Source organism: Mytilus galloprovincialis, chromosome 12 (assembly GCF_965363235.1).
Source record: "Mytilus galloprovincialis chromosome 12, xbMytGall1.hap1.1, whole genome shotgun sequence".
Lineage (NCBI taxonomy): Eukaryota > Metazoa > Mollusca > Bivalvia > Mytilida > Mytilidae > Mytilus > Mytilus galloprovincialis.
In genome coordinates, this window is record NC_134849.1 from 52,873,693 (window position 1) to 52,898,097 (window position 24,405).

General features: G+C 33.3%; 1 protein-coding gene across 1 annotated transcript in view; it reads right to left on the reverse strand.

The window, feature by feature from the left end:
* LOC143054216 (MAM and LDL-receptor class A domain-containing protein 1-like) overlaps nucleotides 1-24,405 on the reverse strand; it is a 114,010-nt gene that overhangs the window by 63,045 nt on the left and 26,560 nt on the right. The window contains exons 8-14 of the mRNA XM_076227144.1: nucleotides 22,871-23,084; nucleotides 22,571-22,720; nucleotides 17,539-17,741; nucleotides 16,116-16,281; nucleotides 15,633-15,791; nucleotides 7,440-7,781; nucleotides 408-545 (exon numbers count right to left, since the gene is read on the reverse strand). Of these exons, the coding sequence (XP_076083259.1) occupies nucleotides 408-545; nucleotides 7,440-7,781; nucleotides 15,633-15,791; nucleotides 16,116-16,281; nucleotides 17,539-17,741; nucleotides 22,571-22,720; nucleotides 22,871-23,084 (1,372 nt within the window). The remainder of the gene's footprint in view (nucleotides 1-407; nucleotides 546-7,439; nucleotides 7,782-15,632; nucleotides 15,792-16,115; nucleotides 16,282-17,538; nucleotides 17,742-22,570; nucleotides 22,721-22,870; nucleotides 23,085-24,405) is intronic.

A 24,405-nucleotide genomic window follows, 5' to 3' on the forward strand; every position in this document is an offset into this window, starting at 1 on the left:
TATTTCAAGGCTCAAAATATTACAGTGACTTAGGACAAAAAATGGAAAATCTTTCACTGCAAAAAGCAAAATTGCAAATCTGAAATCTTATCTAATGTGTATATTGCTGTGATCCCTGCTGATAATTTTTATTGTTGTAGTGAATCATTTATAACGTGCCAGTTTACAACAATATCAAGTGTAAAGTATCTTTTGCAACAAGCTCCACGAAAGAAGTTCTGTAAACACTAAAGATCACAAAACTTGTGTTTGATATTTGTTTCTATTATTCAGATATGGAAATTGTTACTGACTTTCTAAAACTTTTGATGCATTTTTTAGTTTTGTTCTTGGATACAGGTTTTGATACTTATGTTGCAGAATAAATAGTTATTTTAAAATTACTACACAAAAACACTTATGCATACCAGTATCTGTACCGGCCATTGCAGCCATGTTATCAGAGTTGTATAGTACAGTGACCCATCCATCTTCTGAGTAATGTGTTCCATTGATATAACCACATTGAAAATCTTCTTCTTCAAAGTCACACTCTACATTTGTATCTAGATAAGGCAGAACAAATAAAATGATGCACAATTCTTTTTTCATAATTTTTTATAAACACATTAAAATAAAAGAGACAAGCATCTCCTTAAAAAATTAGCACTGAAAACAATTTCTAATATGGGGTGCTGAATATGAATTTATAGCCCTTTAAAACTTAAATTTGTCGTATGCATATAACAGCCATGTTGGTAAAAACTTAATATCCTGTAAATCATAAAATTTTTGGGGTTTTTATGAAAACAGCAGTGGTTCAATTTTGACGTGTTGAATTTTGGTTCTTGAGTCAATACTGAATTAAATTTTAACTGTGAAACAAAACTATGTTCATTTATCAGTAATGGACAAGGTATGATAAGGCTTGTTTTTGGCCCCTCTATTTTCTCCTTTTTCAAATTCTATTTTGGAAAGCTACTTATTATGTTAAAATATTCCCTGAGGTTTGAAGTTTGTTTGGATGAACTTCAAAACCACTAATTTTAGCAACTTGGTGAGGTGAGGGGGGGGGGGGGGGGGGGGGGGGGGTTAAACTTTCTGTTATTATTGAAATATTGTAATTATAATTAACTTTGCAAGTGTTCCGTACAACAAATTTTTAGTTTTTTAGTGCCTGCGCCAACGTGACCCAGGAATTTTTTTATTTTTATGTCATGAGAACAGTTTTTGCTGTCTAAATCGCCATAGTTTTCTCCGGGTCACATAGGCGCACGCCATTAATTTTTAAGAAACAATGGCCAAAAATCGAAATTTTTCCTTCTTTTGGCGGTTTTGATGCCCTTTTACCCACCTCTCCTCACCCATTTTCTGAAATTAATGGTTTTGAAGTTCATCAAAACAAACTTCAAACCTAAGGGAATATTTTAACGGGACAAGTCAAGCTTTCCAAAACAAAATGAGAAAATGAGAAAAAGGGGGGGGGGGGCCTTATCATACCTTGTCCTTTTCATTTACTGATCTGAGGATCATAAAAAAGCCTCTGTCCAATTTTCAGAAAATTTCCATGAAGGTTTGACAAAGTTATTGATATCTTAAAAATGTTATCCCAGACTGTATGTAAATGTTCTACAGTAATTGTAAACTGCAAAATACTCAGCCCATTTTTTTTAGTAAAATGATGAAAAATACTTTCAAAAATTTGCATCAGAAATTATCTTTTAATCATAAAATGCTTCTGTCAAAGTTTTAAAAAATTCTACGAAGGTTTGACAAAGTTATTAATGTAAAAAAAAAACTACAAACAAGAATGTGTCCAAAGTACACGGATACCCCACTCGCATTATTATTTTCCATGTTCAATGAACCGTGAAATTGGGTAAAAAATCTAATTTGGCCTTAAAAGTAAAAAGATCAACCAAAAGGGAACATGTGTACTAAGTTTCAAGTTGATTGGACTTTAACTTCATCGAAAACTACCTTGACCAAAAACTTGAACCTGAAACTCACACTTTTAATTTCTATGTTCAGTGGACCATAAAAATGGGGTCAAAAGTCTAATTTGGTTTTAAAATAAGAAAGATCATATCATAAGGAACATGTGTACTAAGTTTCAAGTTGATTGGACTTCAGCTTCATCAAAAACTACCTTGACCAAAAACTTTAACCTGAAACTCGCACTTTTAATTTCTATGTTCAGTGGACCATGAAAATGGGGTCAAAAGTTTAATTTTGTTTTAAAATAAGAAAGATCATATCATAAGGAACATGTGTACTAAGTTTCAAGTTGATTGGACTTCAGCTTCATCAAAAACTACCTTGACCAAAAACTTTAACCTGAAACTCTCACTTTTAATTTCTATGTTCAGTAGACCATGAAAATGGGGTCAAAAGTTTGATTTCGTTTTAAAATAAGAAAGATCATATTCTAGGAACATGTGTACTAAGTTTCAAGTTGATTGGACTTCAGCTTCATCAAAAACTACCTTGACCAAAAACTTTAACCTGAAACTCGCACTTTTAATTTCTATGTTCAGTGGACCATGAAAATGGGGTCAAAAGTTTAATTTTGTTTTAAAATAAGAAAGATCATATCATAAGGAACATGTGTACTAAGTTTCAAGTTGATTGGACTTCAGCTTCATCAAAAACTACCTTGACCAAAAACTTTAACCTGAAACTCGCACTTTTAATTTCTATGTTCAGTGGACCATGAAAATGGGGTCAAAAGTTTAATTTTGTTTTAAAATAAGAAAATCATAAGGAACATGTGTACTAAGTTTCAAGTTGATTGGACTTCAGCTTCATCAAAAACTACCTTGACCAAAAATTTTAACCTGAAACTCTCACTTTTAATTTCTATGTTCAGTGGACCATGAAAATGGGGTCAAAAGTTTGATTTTGTTTAAAAATAAGAAAGACCATATCATAAGGAACATGTGTACTAAGTTTCAAGTTGATTGGACTTCAGCTTCATCAAAAACTACCTTGACCAAAAACTTTAACCTGAAACTCGCACTTTTAATTTCTATGTTCAGTGGACCATGAAAATGGGGTCAAAAATTTAATTTTTTTTTAAAATAAGAAAGATCATATCATAAGGAACTTGTGTACTAAGTTTCAAGTTGATTGGACTTCAGCTTCATCAAAAACTACCTTGACCAAAAACTTTAACCTGAAACTCGCACTTTTAATTTCTATGTTCAGTGGACCATGAAAATGGGGTCAAAAGTTTAATTTTGTTTTAAAATAAGAAAGATCATATCATAAGGAACATGTGTACTAAGTTTCAAGTTGATTGGACTTTAACTTCATCGAAAACTACCTTGACCAAAAACTTGAACCTGAAACTCACACTTTTAATTTCTATGTTCAGTGGACCATGAAAATGGGGTCAAAAGTTTAATTTTGTTTTAAAATAAGAAAGATCATATCATAAGGAACATGTGTACTAAGTTTCAAGTTGATTGGACTTCAGCTTCATCAAAAACTACCTTGACCAAAAACTTTAACCTGAAACTCGCACTTTTAATTTCTATGTTCAGTGGACCATGAAAATGGGGTCAAAAGTTTAATTTTGTTTTAAAATAAGAAAGATCATATCATAAGGAACATGTGTACTAAGTTTCAAGTTGATTGGACTTCAGCTTCATCAAAAACTACCTTGACCAAAAACTTTAACCTGAAACTCTCACTTTTAATTTCTATGTTCAGTAGACCATGAAAATGGGGTCAAAAGTTTGATTTCGTTTTAAAATAAGAAAGATCATATTCTAGGAACATGTGTACTAAGTTTCAAGTTGATTGGACTTCAGCTTCATCAAAAATACCTTGACCAAAAACTTTAACCTGAAACTCGCACTTTTAATTTCTATGTTCAGTGGACCATGAAAATGGGGTCAAAAGTTTAATTTTGTTTTAAAATAAGAAAGATCATATCATAAGGAACATGTGTACTAAGTTTCAAGTTGATTGGACTTCAGCTTCATCAAAAACTACCTTGACCAAAAACTTTAACCTGAAACTCGCACTTTTAATTTCTATGTTCAGTGGACCATGAAAATGGGGTCAAAAGTTTAATTTTGTTTTAAAATAAGAAAATCATAAGGATCATGTGTACTAAGTTTCAAGTTGATTGGACTTCAGCTTCATCAAGTTTCAAGTTGATTGGACTTCAGCTTCATCAAAAACTACCTTGACCAAAAACTTTAACCTGAAACTCGCACTTTTAATTTCTATGTTCAGTGGACCATGAAAATGGGGTCAAAAATTTAATTTTTTTTTAAAATAAGAAAGATCATATCATAAGGAACTTGTGTACTAAGTTTCAAGTTGATTGGACTTCAGCTTCATCAAAAACTACCTTGACCAAAAACTTTAACCTGAAACTCGCACTTTTAATTTCTATGTTCAGTGGACCATGAAAATGGGGTCAAAAGTTTAATTTTGTTTTAAAATAAGAAAGATCATATCATAAGGAACATGTGTACTAAGTTTCAAGTTGATTGGACTTCAGCTTCATCAAAAACTACCTTGACCAAAAACTTTAACCTGAAACTCGCACTTTTAATTTCTATGTTCAGTGGACCATGAAAATGGGGTCAAAAGTTTAATTTTGTTTTAAAATAAGAAAATCATAAGGAACATGTGTACTAAGTTTCAAGTTGATTGGACTTCAGCTTCATCAAAAACTACCTTGACCAAAAACTTTAACCTGAAACTCGCACTTTTAATTTCTATGTTCAGTGGACCATGAAAATGGGGTCAAAAGTTTAATTTTGTTTTAAAATAAGAAAGATCATATCATAAGGAACATGTGTACTAAGTTTCAAGTTGATTGGACTTCAGCTTCATCAAAAACTACCTTGACCAAAAACTTTAACCTGAAACTCGCACTTTTAATTTCTATGTTCAGTGGACCATGAAAATGGGGTCAAAAGTTTAATTTTGTTTTAAAATAAGAAAATCATAAGGAACATGTGTACTAAGTTTCAAGTTGATTGGACTTCAGCTTCATCAAAAACTACCTTGACCAAAAATTTTAACCTGAAACTCTCACTTTTAATTTCTATGTTCAGTGGACCATGAAAATGGGGTCAAAAGTTTGATTTTGTTTAAAAATAAGAAAGACCATATCATAAGGAACATGTGTACTAAGTTTCAAGTTGATTGGACTTCAGCTTCATCAAAAACTACCTTGACCAAAAACTTTAACCTGAAACTCGCACTTTTAATTTCTATGTTCAGTGGACCATGAAAATGGGGTCAAAAATTTAATTTTTTTTTAAAATAAGAAAGATCATATCATAAGGAACTTGTGTACTAAGTTTCAAGTTGATTGGACTTCAGCTTCATCAAAAACTACCTTGACCAAAAACTTTAACCTGAAACTCGCACTTTTAATTTCTATGTTCAGTGGACCATGAAAATGGGGTCAAAAGTTTAATTTTGTTTTAAAATAAGAAAGATCATATCATAAGGAACATGTGTACTAAGTTTCAAGTTGATTGGACTTCAGCTTCATCAAAAACTACCTTGACCAAAAACTTTAACCTGAAACTCGCACTTTTAATTTCTATGTTCAGTGGACCATGAAAATGGGGTCAAAAGTTTAATTTTGTTTTAAAATAAGAAAGATCATATCATAAGGAACATGTGTACTAAGTTTCAAGTTGATTGGACTTCAGCTTCATCAAAAACTACCTTGACCAAAAACTTTAACCTGAAACTCGCACTTTTAATTTCTATGTTCAGTGGACCATGAAAATGGGGTCAAAAGTTTGATTTTGTTTAAAAATAAGAAAGACCATATCATAAGGAACATGTGTACTAAGTTTTAAGTTGATTGGACTTCAGCTTCATCAAAAACTACCTTGACCAAAAACTTTAACCTGAAGTGGGACGAACGGACGGACGCACAGACGGAAGGATGCACAGACCAGAAAACATAATGCCCCTCTACTATCATAGATGGGGCATAAAAAATAACAAAGTTCATATATCAGTCAAACAAGAGGCTGTCACAACGACAGCAAACCGGATTTATTAACATTTATTAGTGTCCTGGCAATATCACAAGAACCATAACTGATGAGCGGTGAAAGTGAAAATCGTCAATATCACTTTTGACCTGCATTTTTTCATCAGTATCATCATATTAAAATTTGAAAGAGCTTAGGTTGAATGGTTCATGAGTAAATGCAACAACATGAATGGAAACGCCATTTTTTGATCTTTCAAGAACCATAACTCCTGAACGGTAAAAGTCAAAATCGACATTATTAAACTTGACCTCCATTTTGTCATCAGTAACAAATATTAAAATTTGAAAAGCTTTGGTTGAACAGTTCATGAGTAAATGCACGGACATGACTGGAAACGCCATTTTTCAATCTTTCAAGAACCATAACTCCTGAAAGGTAAAAGTCAAAATCGTCATTCTTGAACTTGACCTCCATTTTGTCATCAGTAACAACATATTAAAATTTGGGAAGCTTTGGTTGAACAGTTCATGCGTAAATGCACGGACACGACTGGAAACGCCATTTTTCAATCTTTCAAGAACCATAATTCCTGAACGGTAAAAGTCAAAATCGTCATTCTTGAACTTGACCTTCATTTTGTTGTCAGTAACATCATATTAAAATTTTAAAAGCTTTGGATGAACGATTCATGAGTAAATGCACAGACACCATTTGGTTGAATCCCGCCCGACTGCCCGACCGCCAACCGTACATCCCCAAATCAATAACCGACATTTTTGTCACAAAAATCCGGTTAAAAACAGAAAAAGGAAAAAATACAAATCTTTAAATTTTGCGTTTTGATTATACAAAGATTCAGTCCAAGCTTCATAAAATTCCATAAAGCTTCGACAAATTCATTTGATGTTTACAAAAGATTAAACCAAAGACTGTTCCTAAATGATGATACTGCTGATGCTGACAATGTAATAGCATCGCTGTGTCCATTTTCCATTACAAAATGCTGCAGACTTGACAAAAATGTGTTAATGAACTATATACCAGAATTTTCAAGTGGTAAACCCACAAACGCCAAGATTTCCTGATATGTTTAAGACTTGGTTAATTCAAAATAATTATGAAGAAAACATTATCTAGGACTAATTTAAAAAGATGTTTTCTACAAGTTTTGAACAGCAGAAACAATCAAAATTCTGTCATTAAATTAAAACAGTATTCTCTAAATAAAGAAAAAACATTGGGATATACAGTGTTGGCGATAAAGTTTTGCTGCCACAGGACCAAAGTGAATACTTATCTTTTAGAAAATTTTGCATAGATTCTATTGGCCTGTAGTAGAAATTCTTACAAGCCAGATAGAAACTTAATAAACCTGGGATGGTTGGCCTGTGCCCAAGTGTATAGACGGAGCGATATGTCACTACAACTACTGACAAGATTTCTGACTTGTGTCTGATTAATCAGCTTTTTCATTACCTGGACAATTGCCATCAGCAACATAAACATTATCTAGTGCTATGTCTCCATTAAATCCTGAAGCTTTGGTGGCAACAAATAAGATAGTCTGTTCTGTTTCTGGTGATAAAGGGACACAACCCTTAATCCAATACTGACTCTGTTCCCCTGTTCTTGTCCATAGCTTGGTAACAGTAGAAGTGGCAGTATTCTTCGACAGGATGTCAAGGGTACCAATATTATCACCCAACATATGGTACGAAAAATGCAAGCTACTTGGATTGTTACTGGTGAATTGTGGGAAGGATAGGTAGGTTGTATCTCCTGACTGTCCATGGGAGCTCTCTACATACATAAAATGTCCTACAACAAAAAATATAATCTTTAACATAAACACATAAAAAATGAAACTACATTGGATGCTACCATTATGCATTATCTGTGGAAGTTAACTTAGGGCCTGCAGCTAAGATAGGCAGAAAGATGCTGCATCATAAATCTTTTCTTACTATGACTGCAGAATATAAATGTGGTCTTCTCCAATACAATACTCTAAATTGTAATCTTACTTGTACTGAATCTGAACTCAACTGTACAACAGCATTCATAAACAACTATTGATAAAGGACCTTATATTAAATCACAATACACTGAATGCAGTCAACTTTAGCGTTTGATAGTTCATTGATAACATTCTGGCGTAACACAAACAAACAACTTGTAACGTCTCATTTCATTGGCCAAAAGATTCAAATACAACAACATTTGTAGTTTGCACGTGAATTGACACAGGTGACTGACTATGGAATGTACTATGTTACTACGAACGTAAAAACAAGGATTTGCCAATGTATAGTTTACAAATCTTTGGTCAAAAGAATTAAATAAATGTTTTGTGTATTTCAAATTGTTGTGTCGAAATCGGCATTATACTGCAGCAACATAATTATTGTGTACCTTTTTTATACACGATTAAGTAACCACTTTTAATTTCTTTCAATGTCATAGTTACTTACAACTTGATAAGGATCTGATAATGCTGATCCATTACAATAATTACAAAAAGTTATGATGGGTTGCATATTCCTCTTTTAGTGTTTTCATGCTATAAAACGAAGATACAGAAAGTTACACAGGAGCTAAGCGTTTGGTTTAAGAATTTACGTATCATAAACGGAGCAAATTGTCCCCGAAATATAGAAACAAACAAGAATGTGTCCACAGTACACGGATGCCCCACTCACACTATCATTTTCTATGTTTAAAGGACTGTGAAATTGGAATAAATTCTCTAATTTGGCATTAAAATTAGAATGATCTTATCAAAGGGAACATGTATACTAAGTTTCAAGTTGATTGGACTTCTACTTTATCAAAAACTACCTTGACCAAAAACTTTAACCTGAAATTTGCACTATCATTTTCTATGTTCAGTGAACCGTAAAATTGGGGTCAAAACTCTAATTTGGCATTTAAATTAGAAAGATCATATCATAGGGCACATGTATACTAAGTTTCAAGTTGATTGGACTTCAACTTCATCAAAAACTACCTTGACCAAAAACTTTAACCTGAAGCCAAAAACCTGAAATTTGCACTATCATTTTCTATGTTCAGTGAACCGTAAAATTGGGGTCAAAACTCTAATTTGGCATTTAAATTAGAAAGATCATATCATAGGGCACATGTATACTAAGTTTCAAGTTGATTGGACTTCAACTTCATCAAAAACTACCTTGACCAAAAACTTTAACCTGAAGCCAAAAACTTTAACCTGAAATTTGCACTATCATTTTCTATCAGTGAACCGTAAAATTGGGGTCAAAACTCTAATTTGGCATTTAAATTAGAAAGATCATATCATAAGGAACATGTGTACTAAGTTTCAAGTTGATTGGACTTCAACTTCATCAAAAACTACCTCGACCAAAAACTTTAACCTGAAGCGGGACAGACGGACGAACGGACGAACGAACAGACGGACGAACGGACGCACAGACCAGAAAACATAATGCCCATAAATGGGGCATAAAAAAAGCAATAATGGTATCATTTGTGCACGTGAATGAAGACGTAGTAGTGAGTGCAATGTACTATCATGATCACCACGAAATTCAAATGAATTCAGTGAAGGCATTTTGGTGTAAAAAGGATTGAAATGTTACATCGGCGAAGATTTTTCTTTTGTAGTGTGTGGAACTAAAAAAAAATAACTTATCGTAGTTTATAAGGAACAATATAAATGTACTGTTTTCGATTTAAATTTGCTAAAAACCTCTCCTTTAATTTAATACTGTAAGAAAGTGATATGCATAACATTGTTGAACTATCTGCCAAAGTGACGTGAAGTATGCATGCGTATTTAAAATGAAATACAAAATCATACATGTAAGATAAACTGATAAACGAAACATTAAGAAATTATTAATAAGTATGACTGAATGCATGTACTAGAAGGGGTCAACCTTTTTATCAATACATTTAAAGATATATTTAACACGCTTTTAAAAACTGATCGTTTTTCTCTGTAACTATTAAGATATTTACAAATATACAATCTACGTTCGAATTTCAACCGAGAATAGCAAAACAGTTAAGTATAAAATTCATTAAGTATATCGCTGGAGTTTATAAAGTATATTTTTCTCCAAACAAAGTATGGTTGGTTACATGTTCTGAATTTACTTAGAGTTTCGGGATTTTTTCTCAAAATTAAGTAAACTGAATTACAAAAAAAATCACATTATTATTAGTCGAATACCTAAAACTTGCGAAAGATATAAAAAGGCAGGATGAGCAACTTGGCAAAAAGGCCGAATTACGATTTATGTAAAAAAAAAACCTGGACAAACTAATAAAAACTAAAAACTTAGAAAAAAGAACTAACTGTTTCATCAAAGTGCACCCTCCCATCAAAATAAAATGGTAGATCTCTTAATCCAGAAACAACTGAGAGGAGACAGTTAAATTAAATATTTAGATATGAAACCTTAAGATTTTAAGTTTAAAATTTTACTAGTGCACAAAATTATAAATTCAATGAATTTTACATGCACATACATGTATCATTGAAAAGTTAGAATTGCTATGGGATAATCCAGAACACAATAATGTACGTGAATACTACGATGGAGGTTATAATAACCTTGACCGGCTACATGAATACTGATCAGTCCATTCAACTTATAGTACGCGTGTTCTATTTTCGCAGGTGTGAGGGCGAAAGTTTGAATTGGCCAATGAAAACGATCGTTCTTTTACGAGTTAATCTAATAAAGTTTGTTTGACTGGTAACGTCACACTACCTTTCGCTAAGCTTGGCCGCATATAAGTATAAAAGTGATGATGATGCAAACAAGTTGTACTGTGAGCTATTGCTAACAAATTATACCCCTGCATATATCAAGCATATATAATTTGCAATTGCTGAGAAAAATGGGATGAATATTTTCTTTATTTTCACAACATTTTGAGGTTCCAAGTTTTATGAATTGATCGATTGATTGGTGTTTAACGCCACTTTCAACACTATTGTGCTATTTCGTGGCTGTCAGTTATTGATGGAGGAAGTCAGAGTGCCCGGAGAGAACCACGGACCTTTCGGCTTTGGTAGGAAAACTGACAATCCTTGTCAATTAAGATTGGAGTCAAGTGCACCTGTCCTGTGCGGGATTCGAACTCACAACCTCAGTGTTGACTGGCTAGTGATTCAGTAGTTCGACTACTTAGACCAGTGATATTGTTGTCTTTTTTCAAAACTACCTCTACCGTTTTTTATTGGGAAAAATGCATATTTTTTATTGAAATTGGGAAATATTATTCTAAACACATCTCCGATTTTTGCTGACCTTTGCTGTCTTTTTTGCACTGTTTTTTCATGTATATTTTGGTTGTCAGACATTTTCAACCCGGAAGGTACTTTTCGGAGAGGGGAAAGAAACAGAAGCAAAGATGGTACTTTAAAGCATTGAAAACCACATGTGTTACAAACACCATGATGATTCTGATCAGAAAACTGGATCTCAAAAGTGCTTTATAATATCAAAATAATAACATGAATACGATATTTACAAAGATTACTACCAATGCCATCACTGTTTGGGGAAAATGTAGACCTTTTTGGGAGGAATTTTAAGCCATTTTTTTTAGAAATTGGCTGTTATTTGAGGCAAACAATATCACTGTAGACCACTCGGCCACCTTGATGAATTGAAAAAGTGTGACAGGGTATGTCATAACCAGATGAAGCTTGGTGCCATACATCAACAAACTTTAACCTGAAGTGAGACAGATGGACGAACGAATGAACAAATGAACAATGAACGAACGGATGCACAAACCAAAAAACAAAATGCCCATAAATGGGGCATAAAAATACTAGACAAACAGTTGTATAGGTTGAAATTTTTAATTGGGAACCTCTGCTACTGAAAAGTTTATATAAAAATAAGGAGATGTGGTATGATTGCCAACGAGACAACTATCCACCAAAGTTCAAATGAAGTGGATGTATTTAAAGCAATTATAGGCAACCGTACAGCCTTCAACAATGATAAAAACCCATTCTGTATAGTCAGACAAAATTTACATAGAATTCAGTGTTTGTACTAAAAAATTCCCAGTTGACAAATGTTATAACTTATATAAACATTATGATTGAAGATTTCTATTAAGGTCCCTTGTGGTACATTGCTTCATGTGTAGGTAAGTATTTTAGGTTTTTTAAAGTCTTGTTGTTCCTGATGAATGTAATTCAACAACTGTGTACTGAATACAGCAAAATCTGTGTATTTAATTTACAAGGAAGACTGATGTCGATGCTGTCTTCAAATAATATAAACAGAAATGACCTTCAATGTTTTCAATGTTTTCATATTGGAAACCACAAAAATCACACTGATCAAATATGAAAATAGCCAATGCACAATGTCATGTCCTATAGAAGAATCTGTGTAAGTGTGGTTAAAATCTGTCAAGTGTCATGTCCTATAGAAGAATCTGTATAAGTGGGGTTAAATTCTGTCAAGTGTCATGTCCTATAGAAGAATCTGTATAAGTGGGGTTAAATTCTGTCAAGTGTCATGTCCTATAGAAGAATCTGTATAAGTGGGGTTAAATTCTGTCAAGTGTCATGTCCTATAGAAGAATCTGTATAAGTGGGGTTCAATTCTGTCAAGTGTCATGTCCTATAGAAGAATATGTGTAATTATCGGACCACAGATGAATTATCATGTTGTGATTGGTTAAATGCCGTCACGTGGTGACCCCCTATGAGACCGTATGGGGTTAGTAAGTTTCATATGGGGTTCATGACGCGTTAATGGCGACGTCATCTATTAATGTTGTTGTGTTTCATTGTTTATTTTTCAACAAAATGCCGCAGAAAAAGTCCAGCGTCCGATAAATTCGTTATATGGTTAACTACTGACCCCCTACGGATCCATAGAGGGTGAATAAAATTCATAGGGGACTCGGCCTCCGGCCTCACCCCCTATGGATTTTACTAACCCTCTATGGATCCGTATGGGGTCAGTAGCGAACCATATAACTTATAGTGGGGTTAAATTCTGTCAAGTGTCATGTCCTATAGAAGAATCTGCCAAGTGTCATGTCCTATAGAAGAATCTGTGTAAGTGGGGTAAAATTCTGTCAAGTGTCATGTTCTATAGAAGAATCTGTGTAAGTGGGGTTAAATTCTGTCAAGTGTCATGTCCTATAGAAGAATCTGTGGAAGTGGGGTTAAATTCTGTCAAGCGTCATGTCCTATAGAAGAATCTGTGTAAGTGGGGTTAAATTCTGTCAAGCTATTTTCACATAGTTATAGATTAACAACCTATTATAAGATAAATGTGGATAGTGTCCACATGTGGACACAGATGATACCCCCGCTTACACATATAGTTATAAAGGGACATAACTGAAGAACGGTAAAAGTGACGCTACCCAAATTTGAACTTGATCTGAGTTTTGTGGTAATAAGCATTGTGTGTAAGTCTCATAACATTTGGTTGAGGCTAACTTAAGTAGAGAACAGAAACTAAAAATTCAGCACTTTTTCTATTTGTATTGTGTGTAAGTCTCATAACATTTGGTTGAGGCTAACTTAAGTAGAGAACAGAAACTAAAAATTCAGCACTTTTTCTATTTGTATTGTGTGTAAGTCTCATAACATTTGGTTGAGGCTAACTTAAGTAGAGAACAGAAACTAAAAATTCAGCACTTTTTCTATTTGTAACCATGCATAACTCTACAACTGTTATGTATAAGTTTTATAACATTTGGTTGAGACAAACTAAAGTTAGAGAACGGAAACGAAAAATTCAGCAATTTTTATGTTTATAAAGGGACATAACTCAAGAATGGTAAACGTAACGCCACCAAATTTCGTACTTGATCTGTATTATGTAGTAATAAGCATTGTGTATAAGTTTCATAACATTTGGTTGAGGCAAACTAAAGTTAGAAAACGGAAACAAAAAATTTGTACTTGATCTTAGTTTTGTGGTAATGAATATTGTGTATAGGTTTCATAATGTTTGGTTAGGGCAAACTTAAGTTACAGAATGGAAACTATAAATTTTGCAATCTTTCGATTTATAAGGGGCATAACTCAATAATGGTTAAAGTGACACTACCCAAATTCAACTTGATCTGTGTTTTATGAGTGGAAGTTAAAATTAAACATTGCATTGTGTAAAGCATTGGTTGTAGTTGATTCAACTATAATTATGGACAAAGGAAGATAACTCCAATTTAAAAAATTACTTGATTTTGCAATTTTTCTGTTTATAAAGGGGCATAACTCTAGAACGGTTAAAGTGACGCCACCAAAATTCCAACTTGATCTGTGTTTTTTGGTAATAAGCATTGTGTATAAGTTTCATAACATTTGGTTGAGGCAAACTGAAGTTAGAGAACGGAAACCAATTCTGGGACGTACGTATGTACGTACAGACGGACAAGGGTAAAACTTAATGCCCCCACCACTACGGCGAGGGCATAAACAAATGGTCATGTTTGGTATGGAAAACCCAAAACTCACTCAGATAAAAAAAACTAAAATAGCAATAGCACAATTTCATAGCCTGTACAAGAATCTGTGCAAGTTTAATTTAAGGTTCCACTAAAGTCAAAATATAGGACACTTCATAAACATCTAAACTTTGCCTATATTTTTCAACCTTTAATGAATGAAGTCATAAACTATGAGAACATATGTTCATTTAAACATACTTAACATATACACACTGTGTAAATTGTAAATAAACTTGAAATTGTTATGTTGTGGCCAAACCGGTTCTTGGGGTGAACACTAAATTTTCAAAAAAATCTGGAGGCCTGCAAGACAACTTAATTTGTTTAGAATTGGTATGGACGAATACTGTTATATCTAATGCAGGGCAAGCTCATGTTGATTTTTCATAAAATGTATTGATTTTCGAGTTTCAGTTAATTTCATGTATCTAAGTGAACGAATATCGAAGGTACAATACAGAAATTGGACAAATATGCCATTAAAACATATGTATGTGACAAATCAACATGAGCTTGCCCTGCATTACATGTAACAGTATTCGTCCATACCAATTTTAAGCAAATTAAGTCGTCTCGCAGGCCTCCAGATTTTTTTGAAAATTTAGTGTTCACCCCAAGAACCGGTTTGGCCACAACATAACAATTTCAAGTTTATTTAAAATTTACACAGTGTTTATATGTAAAGTATGTTTAAGTGAACATATGTTCTCATAGTTTATGACTTCATTCATTATAGGTTAAAAAATACAGGCAAAGTTTAGATGTTTATGAAGTGTCCTATATTTTGACTTTAGTGGAACCTTAATTCTGTCAAGCAGTTTTTAAGAAGTCAGGATTAAGTATGGCATGGACAATGAAGATGACAGAAGTAGTCCCTATAGATTTCTAAAGCTTCATTAATTATCAGGCGAGACAAAAAAAAAGAATCAAAACCTCCGTATCTACTGTCAGTTCAGAAATTATTGCAAGATATTTATTAATGCCAATAATGCGACTTAGTGATTATTGCAACAATAAGAACTAGCATTCAGATATCTGATACATATATCTGTATACAGATCTACCTGAAATCGCAATAATTAATCTCATATTTTGTCCTTTTTTCAAAAATCGCAATAATAAATACACCCAATAATTTCTGTATTTACTGTATTTTAAAACATTTTTTTTTCAACTTACCTTCAAAATGGCCACTAGCATCACCATAAGGTCCTGTTTGCTCTGATGGCGTTTTTCCTCTCTGTTTTGACCATAGGAATTTAGACCCTTGGGTACAGTTAGAGGAATACTCACAAGTGTTGGTGACTTCAAAGTTGCATATTACTTCATCCAGATGCTCTGAAAAAAAAAGATTTTTTGGCCTTTAAATAAAATTGCTCAAAGTTGTGTCACAAATTATGTCCAAATTAAAAATATCAAAAATGTTACCAAATCTATTGCTTAATGCTTCCTCAATAAGGAAAAACTTTCCCTGTATAATTAACCCATATAATATAACTCTGATTTTCGTTAATTTCAGTGTATTTTAATGAAAAAACAAGGTCACGACCCCCAGTTTTTATATTGAAATTTGAAAGAACATTATAAACCCAGAAGTCTTTTACAGAAGTTTAAGTAAAATCTATCGTCCACATTAAGACACTCCAGCTACCTCAAACTTACCTGCACATAAGCCTTCTGAAATCATCACATCATCTACAGCAAAAACAGAGTCACAACCGTCACCTAACACAGCTGAAAATGTGATGGACACATTCATGTCACTGGATGGTAGGTTGACACAGGAATAGTACCATTCATTACTCTGACTACCAGCAACAGAGAATACCTGAAACAGATCATAACCACAATAAGTAGTTTGGACTTACAACGGAAATTGTACAAATTATTATTAACATTATCATGTAAAAACTAAGGTACATTGTATTTGATATATGCACTCAAATATGTTAAAAATTCAACTTTGAGAATGGATTAATATTGTAGTCAACAGGGTTAAGTTATATAATCTATTTCTCTAATGATTGAATGGAAGATGTCCAGTGCAATGTTGAAAAATTACACCAGATAAAAGAGGGACGAAAGATACCAAAGGGACAGTCAAACTCATAAATCTAAAACAAACTGACAACGCCATGGCTAAAAATGAAAAGACAAACAAACAGCACACCTGACACAACATAGAAAACTAAAGAATAAACAACACGAATCCCACCAAAAAACTAGGGGTGATCTCAGGTGCTCCGAACGGGTAAGCAGATGCTGCTCCACATGTGACACCCATCGTGTTGCTTATGTGATAACAAATCCGGTAAATAGTCTAATTCGGTAGGTCACATTCATAAAAGGGAAGGGGCTTGTAGTTACGACGAAAGGAACATATCCGATATCATTTGTGAAATGGTTATTCCATAACTGTCAACCAAATCATGATGGCGTCCGTTAAATTTATGAAGGGATGACAAGTTTGATCAACATGTGGTTTATACATGTATAAATGTATCATAGTTTACCGAACTAGTTTAAATGCATACAGAATTGGAGAAAAACATTTAATATACTGTAAATTCAGAAAAATATTGCATGCACTTATAATTGCAATTTTTGAGGAAGCGACAAAAAGCGAGATTAATTATTGCGATTTAAGGAAAATCTGCATACAGATATATGTATCAGATATCATAATGTGAGTTCTTACTAATGCGATACTAACACAGTCGTTTATTCATATTAAGGTGGTACCTAACACTACAGGGAGATAACTCTGTAAAATCAGCTAAACGTTTTTAATTACGTTGTGTTGTTAAGGGGAAAATAAGCTTCTCAATGATCAAAATAAGTGTTTGTCAAACTGCTATATAACCAGTGTAATTTTTCTGATAAAACGGCTGGTTCAAATTTTTTGAATTTTTTATATTTTTGTCAAAGGCTCAAAGTAAATACTTTGTCAAAATTTTAAGAAAATTAAACGAGACAAATTAATTTTAGTTAAAGTGTTGGGTACCACCTTAATATAAACCTTGCAATAATTTCTTAATTTACAGTACACAGAATTTGTGAACTGACGTTAGTTTGAATATCATACCTCAGTAGATTGAATCGTAGCATTCTGCTGACGATTTAAATAAACTTTCAATGTTCCCATGTTGAGTCCATGGACATGGTAATAGAAAGAAGCTTTCATAGGTGTTGAGGAATTCAAACCAAACGTCACTGTAGTAAGGTTAGCTATGTCTCCTTCATTTTCTGTCAGGTAGGGAATACATGTTTGAGTATACATGAATCCTCCTATAAAATAGATAGAACTATCATTTGCTCCATTGTCAAATATATTGGCTACATATTTTGTTTTATAGATAAGCTTCATTATAAAACTATTTCAATCCTTTTATGGATGAAATAGCTATCGTGTTAAAAAATAACCAAGAAAAAGACAATTATTTTCTGTGATAGATTCTGTAAGATAGGTCACTAGCTGAGCCCCCTCTAGTAGAAACTGCTTTTAGCTAGTAAAATTAGAATAGTTCCTTAACCTTTTCAATGCTATATATACACAGCATATGCCGCGATGACAACGGATTTTTAATAAGGACTCTTAAACCATTTGGTTTTCATTCGGGTCCTCTCTAATTTTTCCTTGTATGAATCGAGGATATACAAGGTCTCATTTGCGCTTGAAATCCCGGCAATATTTATTGTAAAATCATGCAGTAGAAGGAAAATTGAAGGAGAATAAAAACTAGAGGCTCTAAAGAGCCTGTGTCGCTCACCTTGGTCTATGTGCATATTAAACAAAGGACACAAATGGATTCATGACAAAATTGTATTTTGGTGATGTGTTTGAAGTTCTTACTTTACTGAACGATTTTGCTTCTTACAATTATATCTATAATGAACTTTGCCCATTAGTAACAGAGAACTATATTTAGTAAAAATTTACATATATTTACCAAATTAATGAAAATTGTTAAAAATTGACTATAAAGGGCAATAACTCCTTAAGGGGTCAATTGACCATTTAGGTCATGTTGACTTATTTGTAGATCTTAATTTGCTGAACATTATTACTGTTTACAGTTTATCGCTATCTATAATAGTATTCAAGATAACCAAAAACGGCAAAATTTCTTTAAAAATTACCAATTGGAGGGCAGCAACCCAACAACCAGTTGTCCAATTCATCTGAAAAATTCAGGGCAGATAGATATTGACTTGATTAACAATTTAACTTCTTGTCAGATTTGCTCTAGATGCTTTGAATTCATAGTTATAAGCCAAAAACTGCATTTTACCCCTATGTTCTATTTTTAGCCATGGCGGCCATCTTGGTTGAATGGCCAGGTCATCGGACACATTTTTCAAACTAGATACCCCAAAGATGATTGTGGCCTAGTAGTTTCAGTGGAGATTTTGTAAAAGATTACTTAGATTTATGAAAAATGGTTAAAGATTGACTATAAAGGGCAATAACTCCTAAAGGGGTCAACTGACCATTTTGGTCATGTTGACTTATTTGTAGATCTTACTTTGCTGAACATTATTGCTGTTTACAATTTATCTCTATCTATAATAATATTCAAGATAATAACCAAAAACTTAATTACCAATTCAGGGGCAGCAACCCAACAACCGATTGACCGATTCATCTGAAAATTTCAGGGCAGATAGATCTTGACCTGATAAACATTTTTATCCCGTCAGATTTCCTCAAAATGCTTTGGTTTTTGAGTTATAAGCCAAAAACTGCATTTTACCCCTTTGTTCTATTTTTAGCCGTGGCGGCCATCTTGGTTGGTTGACCAGGTCATGCCACACATTTTTTAAACTAGATACCCCAAAGATGATTGTGGCCAAGTTTGGATTAATTTGGCCCAGTAGTTTCAGAGGAGAAGATTTTTGTAAAAGATTACTTTAATTAACGAAAAATGGTTAAAAATTGACTATAAAGGGCAATAACTCCTAAACGGGTCAACTGACCATTTTGGTCATGTTGACTTATTTGTAGATCTTACTTTGCTGAACATTATTGCTGTTACAGTTTATCTCTATCTATAATAATATTCAAGATAATAACCAAAAACAGCAAAATTTCCTCAAAATTACCAATTCAGGGGCAGCAACCCAACAACCGATTGACCGATTCATCTGAAAATTTCAGGGCAGATAGATCTTGACCTGATAAACATTTTTACCCCATGTCAGATTTGCTCTAAATGCTTTGGTTTTTGAGTTATAAGCCAAAAACTGCATTTTACCCCTATGTTCTATTTTTAGCCGTGGCGGCCATCTTGGTTGGTTGACCGGGTCACGCCACACATTTTTTAAACTAGATACCCCAATGATGATTGTGGCCAAGTTTGGTTTGATTTGGCCCAGTAGTTTCAGAGGAGAAGATTTTTGTAAAAGTTAACGACGACGGACGACGACGACGACAGACGACGGACGACGACGGACGACGGACGCCAAGTGATGAGAAAAGCTCACTTGGCCCTTCGGGCCAGGTGAGCTAAAAATATTTTGACAAATGCAAATGGCGGAAATCGGAAACGAAGCTGTTAATATGGAAATATTTCAGCATTTCTATGGGGAAACTGACAACCAGGATAAGTTAAAAGGTTTCTTGTTATCTCAATGTGTTTATTACATTCAATTCGTGTGGGAAATATTATATGATCGATCATTACGAGACGTAGAAACTAGAGGCTCTAAAGAGCCTGTGTCGCTCACCTTGGTCTATGTGAATATTAAACAATTTTGGAAGCAGATTGAAAATTGACTACAAAGTTCAATAACTCCTACAGGGGTCAATTGACCATTTCGTTCATGTTGACTTATTTGTAGATCTTACTTTGCTGAAAATTATTGCTGTTTATAGTTTACCTATATCTATAATAATATTCAATATAATAACCAAAAACAGCAAAATGTCCTTAAAATTACCAATTCAGGGGCCGCAACCCAAAAACAGGTTGTCCAATTCATCTGAAAATTTCAGGGCAGATAGATCTTGACCTGATTAACAATTTTACTTCATGTCAGATTTTCTCTAAATTATTTGGTTTTTGAGTTATAAGCCAAAAACTGCATTTTACCCCTATGTTCTATTTTTAGCAGTGGCGGCCATCTTGGTTTGATGGCCAGGTCACCGGACACATTTTTTAAACAAGAAACCCCAAAGATGATTGTGGCCAAGTTTGGATCAATTTGGCACAGCAGTTTCAGAGAAGAAGATTTTAGTAAAAGATATATAAAATTTACGAAAAATGGTTAAAAATTGACTTTAAAGGGCAATAACTCCTAAAGAGGTCAACTGACCATTTTGGTCATGTTGACTTATTTGTAACTCTGACCTTGCTGAACATTATTGCTGTTTACAGTTTACCTATATCTATAATAATATTCAATATAATAACCAAAAACAGCAAAATTTCCTTAAAATTAACAATTCAGGGGCCGCAACCCAAAAACAGGTTGTCCAATTCATCTGAAAATTTCAGGGCAGATAGATCTTCGCCTGATTAACAATTTTATCCATGTCAGATTAGCTCTAAATGCTTTGGTTTTTGAGTTATAAGCCAAAAACTGCATTTTACCCCTATGTTCTATTTATAGCCATGGCGGTCATCTTGGTTAGTTGGCGGGGTCACCGGACACAATTTTTAAACTAGATACCCCAATGATGATTGTGGCCAAGTTTCAAATAATTTGGTCCAGCAGTTTCAGAGGAGAAGATTTTTCTAAAAGATTACTAAGATTTACGAAAAATTGTTAAAAATTGACTATAAAGGGCAATAACTCCTAAAGTGGTCAACTGATCATTTTGGTCATGTTGACTTATTTGTAGATCTTTCTTTGCTGAACATTATTGCTTTTTACAGTTTATCTCTATCTAAAATAATATTCAAGATAATAACCAAAAACAACAAAATTTCCTTAAAATTACCAATTCAGGGGCAGCAACCTAACAACGGAATGTCAGATTCATCTGAAAATTTCAGAGCAGATAGATCTTAACCTGATTAACAATATTACCCTTGTCAGATTTGCCCTAAATGCTTTGGTTTTTGAGTTATAAGCCAAAAACTGCATTTTACCCCTATGTTCTATTTATAGCCATGGCGGCCATCTTGGTTGGTTGGCGGGGTCACCGGACACAATTTTTAAACTAGATACCCCAATGATGATTGTGGCCAAGTTTGGTTAAATTTGGCCTAGTAGTTTCAGAGGAGAAGATTTTTGTAAAAGTTAACGCAGGACGACGACGGACGACGACGGACGACGACGACGACGGACGCCTGACGCCAAGTGATGAGAAAAGCTCAGGTGAGCTAAAAAGGGGGAAAACGGATGTTGACTGAAAATTTTGAGGACGGAGCCACTTATTTGTGCCACGATTACATAATACGTTGTGTATGGTGCAATACGCTACGGAATCGAGCAACTGGTGTCTTCTTTATAATATGGCAGATAAAACAACAAAATAGATGAAGACTAAAAGTAGTTTTATTCCAAATTCAACACAAATGTAATAAATTACACCTTTTACCTGTTAATTACCTGAAAATGCAGGCAACCTGATAAAAATTTTACTGAAATAACTGCAAAACATTACAGTTCATACTCTCCTGAGCATTTTTCATGCAATAACTTTCTCTGTATCTCTTATAATAAAAAAGATACAGCAGTTTGAAAAGGAATATACTGTTCCAATGAATGAACACAAAAAAAATGCAGCAGCAGCAGCCATTTTTCTACTTTTTTGTGTAGCGTTGAAAGGGTTAATTGGCTTCAATATAAAAATGAGCAGATGTAGTATGATTGCCAATGAGACAACTTTCATCAAAGTTCAAATGAAGTGGATGTAAGCAATAATAGGCAACAGTACGGCCTTCAACAATAAGAAAAACCCATCCTCAAGTCTTGTTTGTCAGAAAGTTATTGGTGCAGACATTTGAACTGTGTCATTCTTTTCATGTTACAAACCTGTATGCATATGGTAATCACATGGTTATATATACATTCCCCATCTCTGATCATGGTTATCAGCAAATTCTTTGAAGTTTTATGCACTGTTAACTTTCCTTTCCATAAAGAGCAATTTTAAGCTTAAAACTTACCATCACTGGTTCCCTGTGTATGATCTGTGGTCGGTGCTGGTATATATCTACCAGCCAATTTATATGTTCCCCATGTCCATGAAAAACCTGACTCTGATGTCCTCTTGTACCGACAGAATAAGGAGGAATTGAAATCACAAGAAGCAAAATCTGAAATGTGAAAATATGCAATATAATATATATTTTTCCAAAAATGTAAATCCTTTAATACATGATCCATTAAATATAAAACTATTGAGGTTGAAAGTGATTTGCAAACAGATCCTAAACATTTTATCTGCTTACTACATACAAACTTACGTGGACAATCATTGCTGATCAGTTCAACATCATCAACTTGTAGATCATCAGAAAAATGTGTTCCTCTGGTGGCAACAAATTCAAGATCTCCATTGGTTATTTCCCCTGTAGTAACTTTTGACATGGACACACAGACAGACTCCCATGATCCATGAAGGTCAATATTTTCTTTCATAAAGAGCTGCTTTGTCTCTCTTTCATAATTCATATTTATCTGAGTAAAAAATGACTACCAGTTATGAAGGAAGTCAATATTTCTGACTAACACAAAATAATTTATTTATTAGATTCATTTAATACCAGATAATTCATTGAATTTGTGTAATACCAGTACCCATTTATTAAGAAAACTATTTCACATTTCCAATATAATTTAAACTTAAAAGGAATGACTGTAATATTTTTTCTGTCTATGAAGAAATAACATAAAAAATTTGGTCCACACTGAATAACGCACGTAGCAGGTTATTTAACAGTGTGCACCACATTTTTTATGTTATTTCGAATAGACAGAAAAAATATTACAGTCATTTCTTATGATTTAATTCTAAATTCCATTTTAAACCGTAGAAAACCATGAAAAAACGTTGATGACGTCACAGTCACATGACTAAATTATGTCTATGGGCTCATAACAAAATAACGTCAGCCAATCAGAAGACGTGTTACATCCAAAATTAAATTATTGTAATATGTATAGATCAATAAGATATGATACCAAGCCTGTCATTCTCAATCTCTCCAAGAGTATAAATTGATAAGATATTAAAATCTTAATTGTATGACATTGAATTCTATTTTTAAAAATATCAATGTAATGTCTAAAAAAGCATACTTTAGCCTAACTTTTTCTAGAAACTAAAAGTAACATATTAAGTTACCTGAAACAAGCTTTTCAAAAGCTATCTCTTTTTTCTAATGTTTCTTACCCACAACTTTAATTCAACTGCTCTGTTAAAATTTGAATTCTACCTAGAGCTATTCGACATATGTTTGTTTGAGATTTACACAAATTTCACCTAAGCAATTTTTCAACAAAATCTTAATAAGAAATTGTAAATGTGAGAGCACAAAATGCAATTTTCCATACAATTTCTATTTTAATCACTCATGTAACAAAATTGGATCGGTGCTGACTGGTCCAACACACCTGCAACTTTTCTCATCGAAATAAATTTCATATAAATCTGTAAAGAATATACTGTGAGAGCACTAAAAATGCAATTTTTTATATAATATCCATTTCAAAGGGGCATAACTCCATTTAAAATATTTTATTGGCATTGATTTTCATAACTTGTTCAAGATATATCTTGTACTGATGTTCAAGATATTTCTTGTACTAATTTCATAAAAATCTTACAAGAACTATAGTCATGAGAGTAGTTACAAGACTGGATGGGGGACCCATAATTCTGTGAAACCAGCTCCACATTGCGGAAGGAAGTTAAATATATAGAAATGATAAGTTGCAAGAAAAAAAGATCACACCATTATAAATTCTGGTGCAAGAAGCCCCTTGACAAATAAGCATA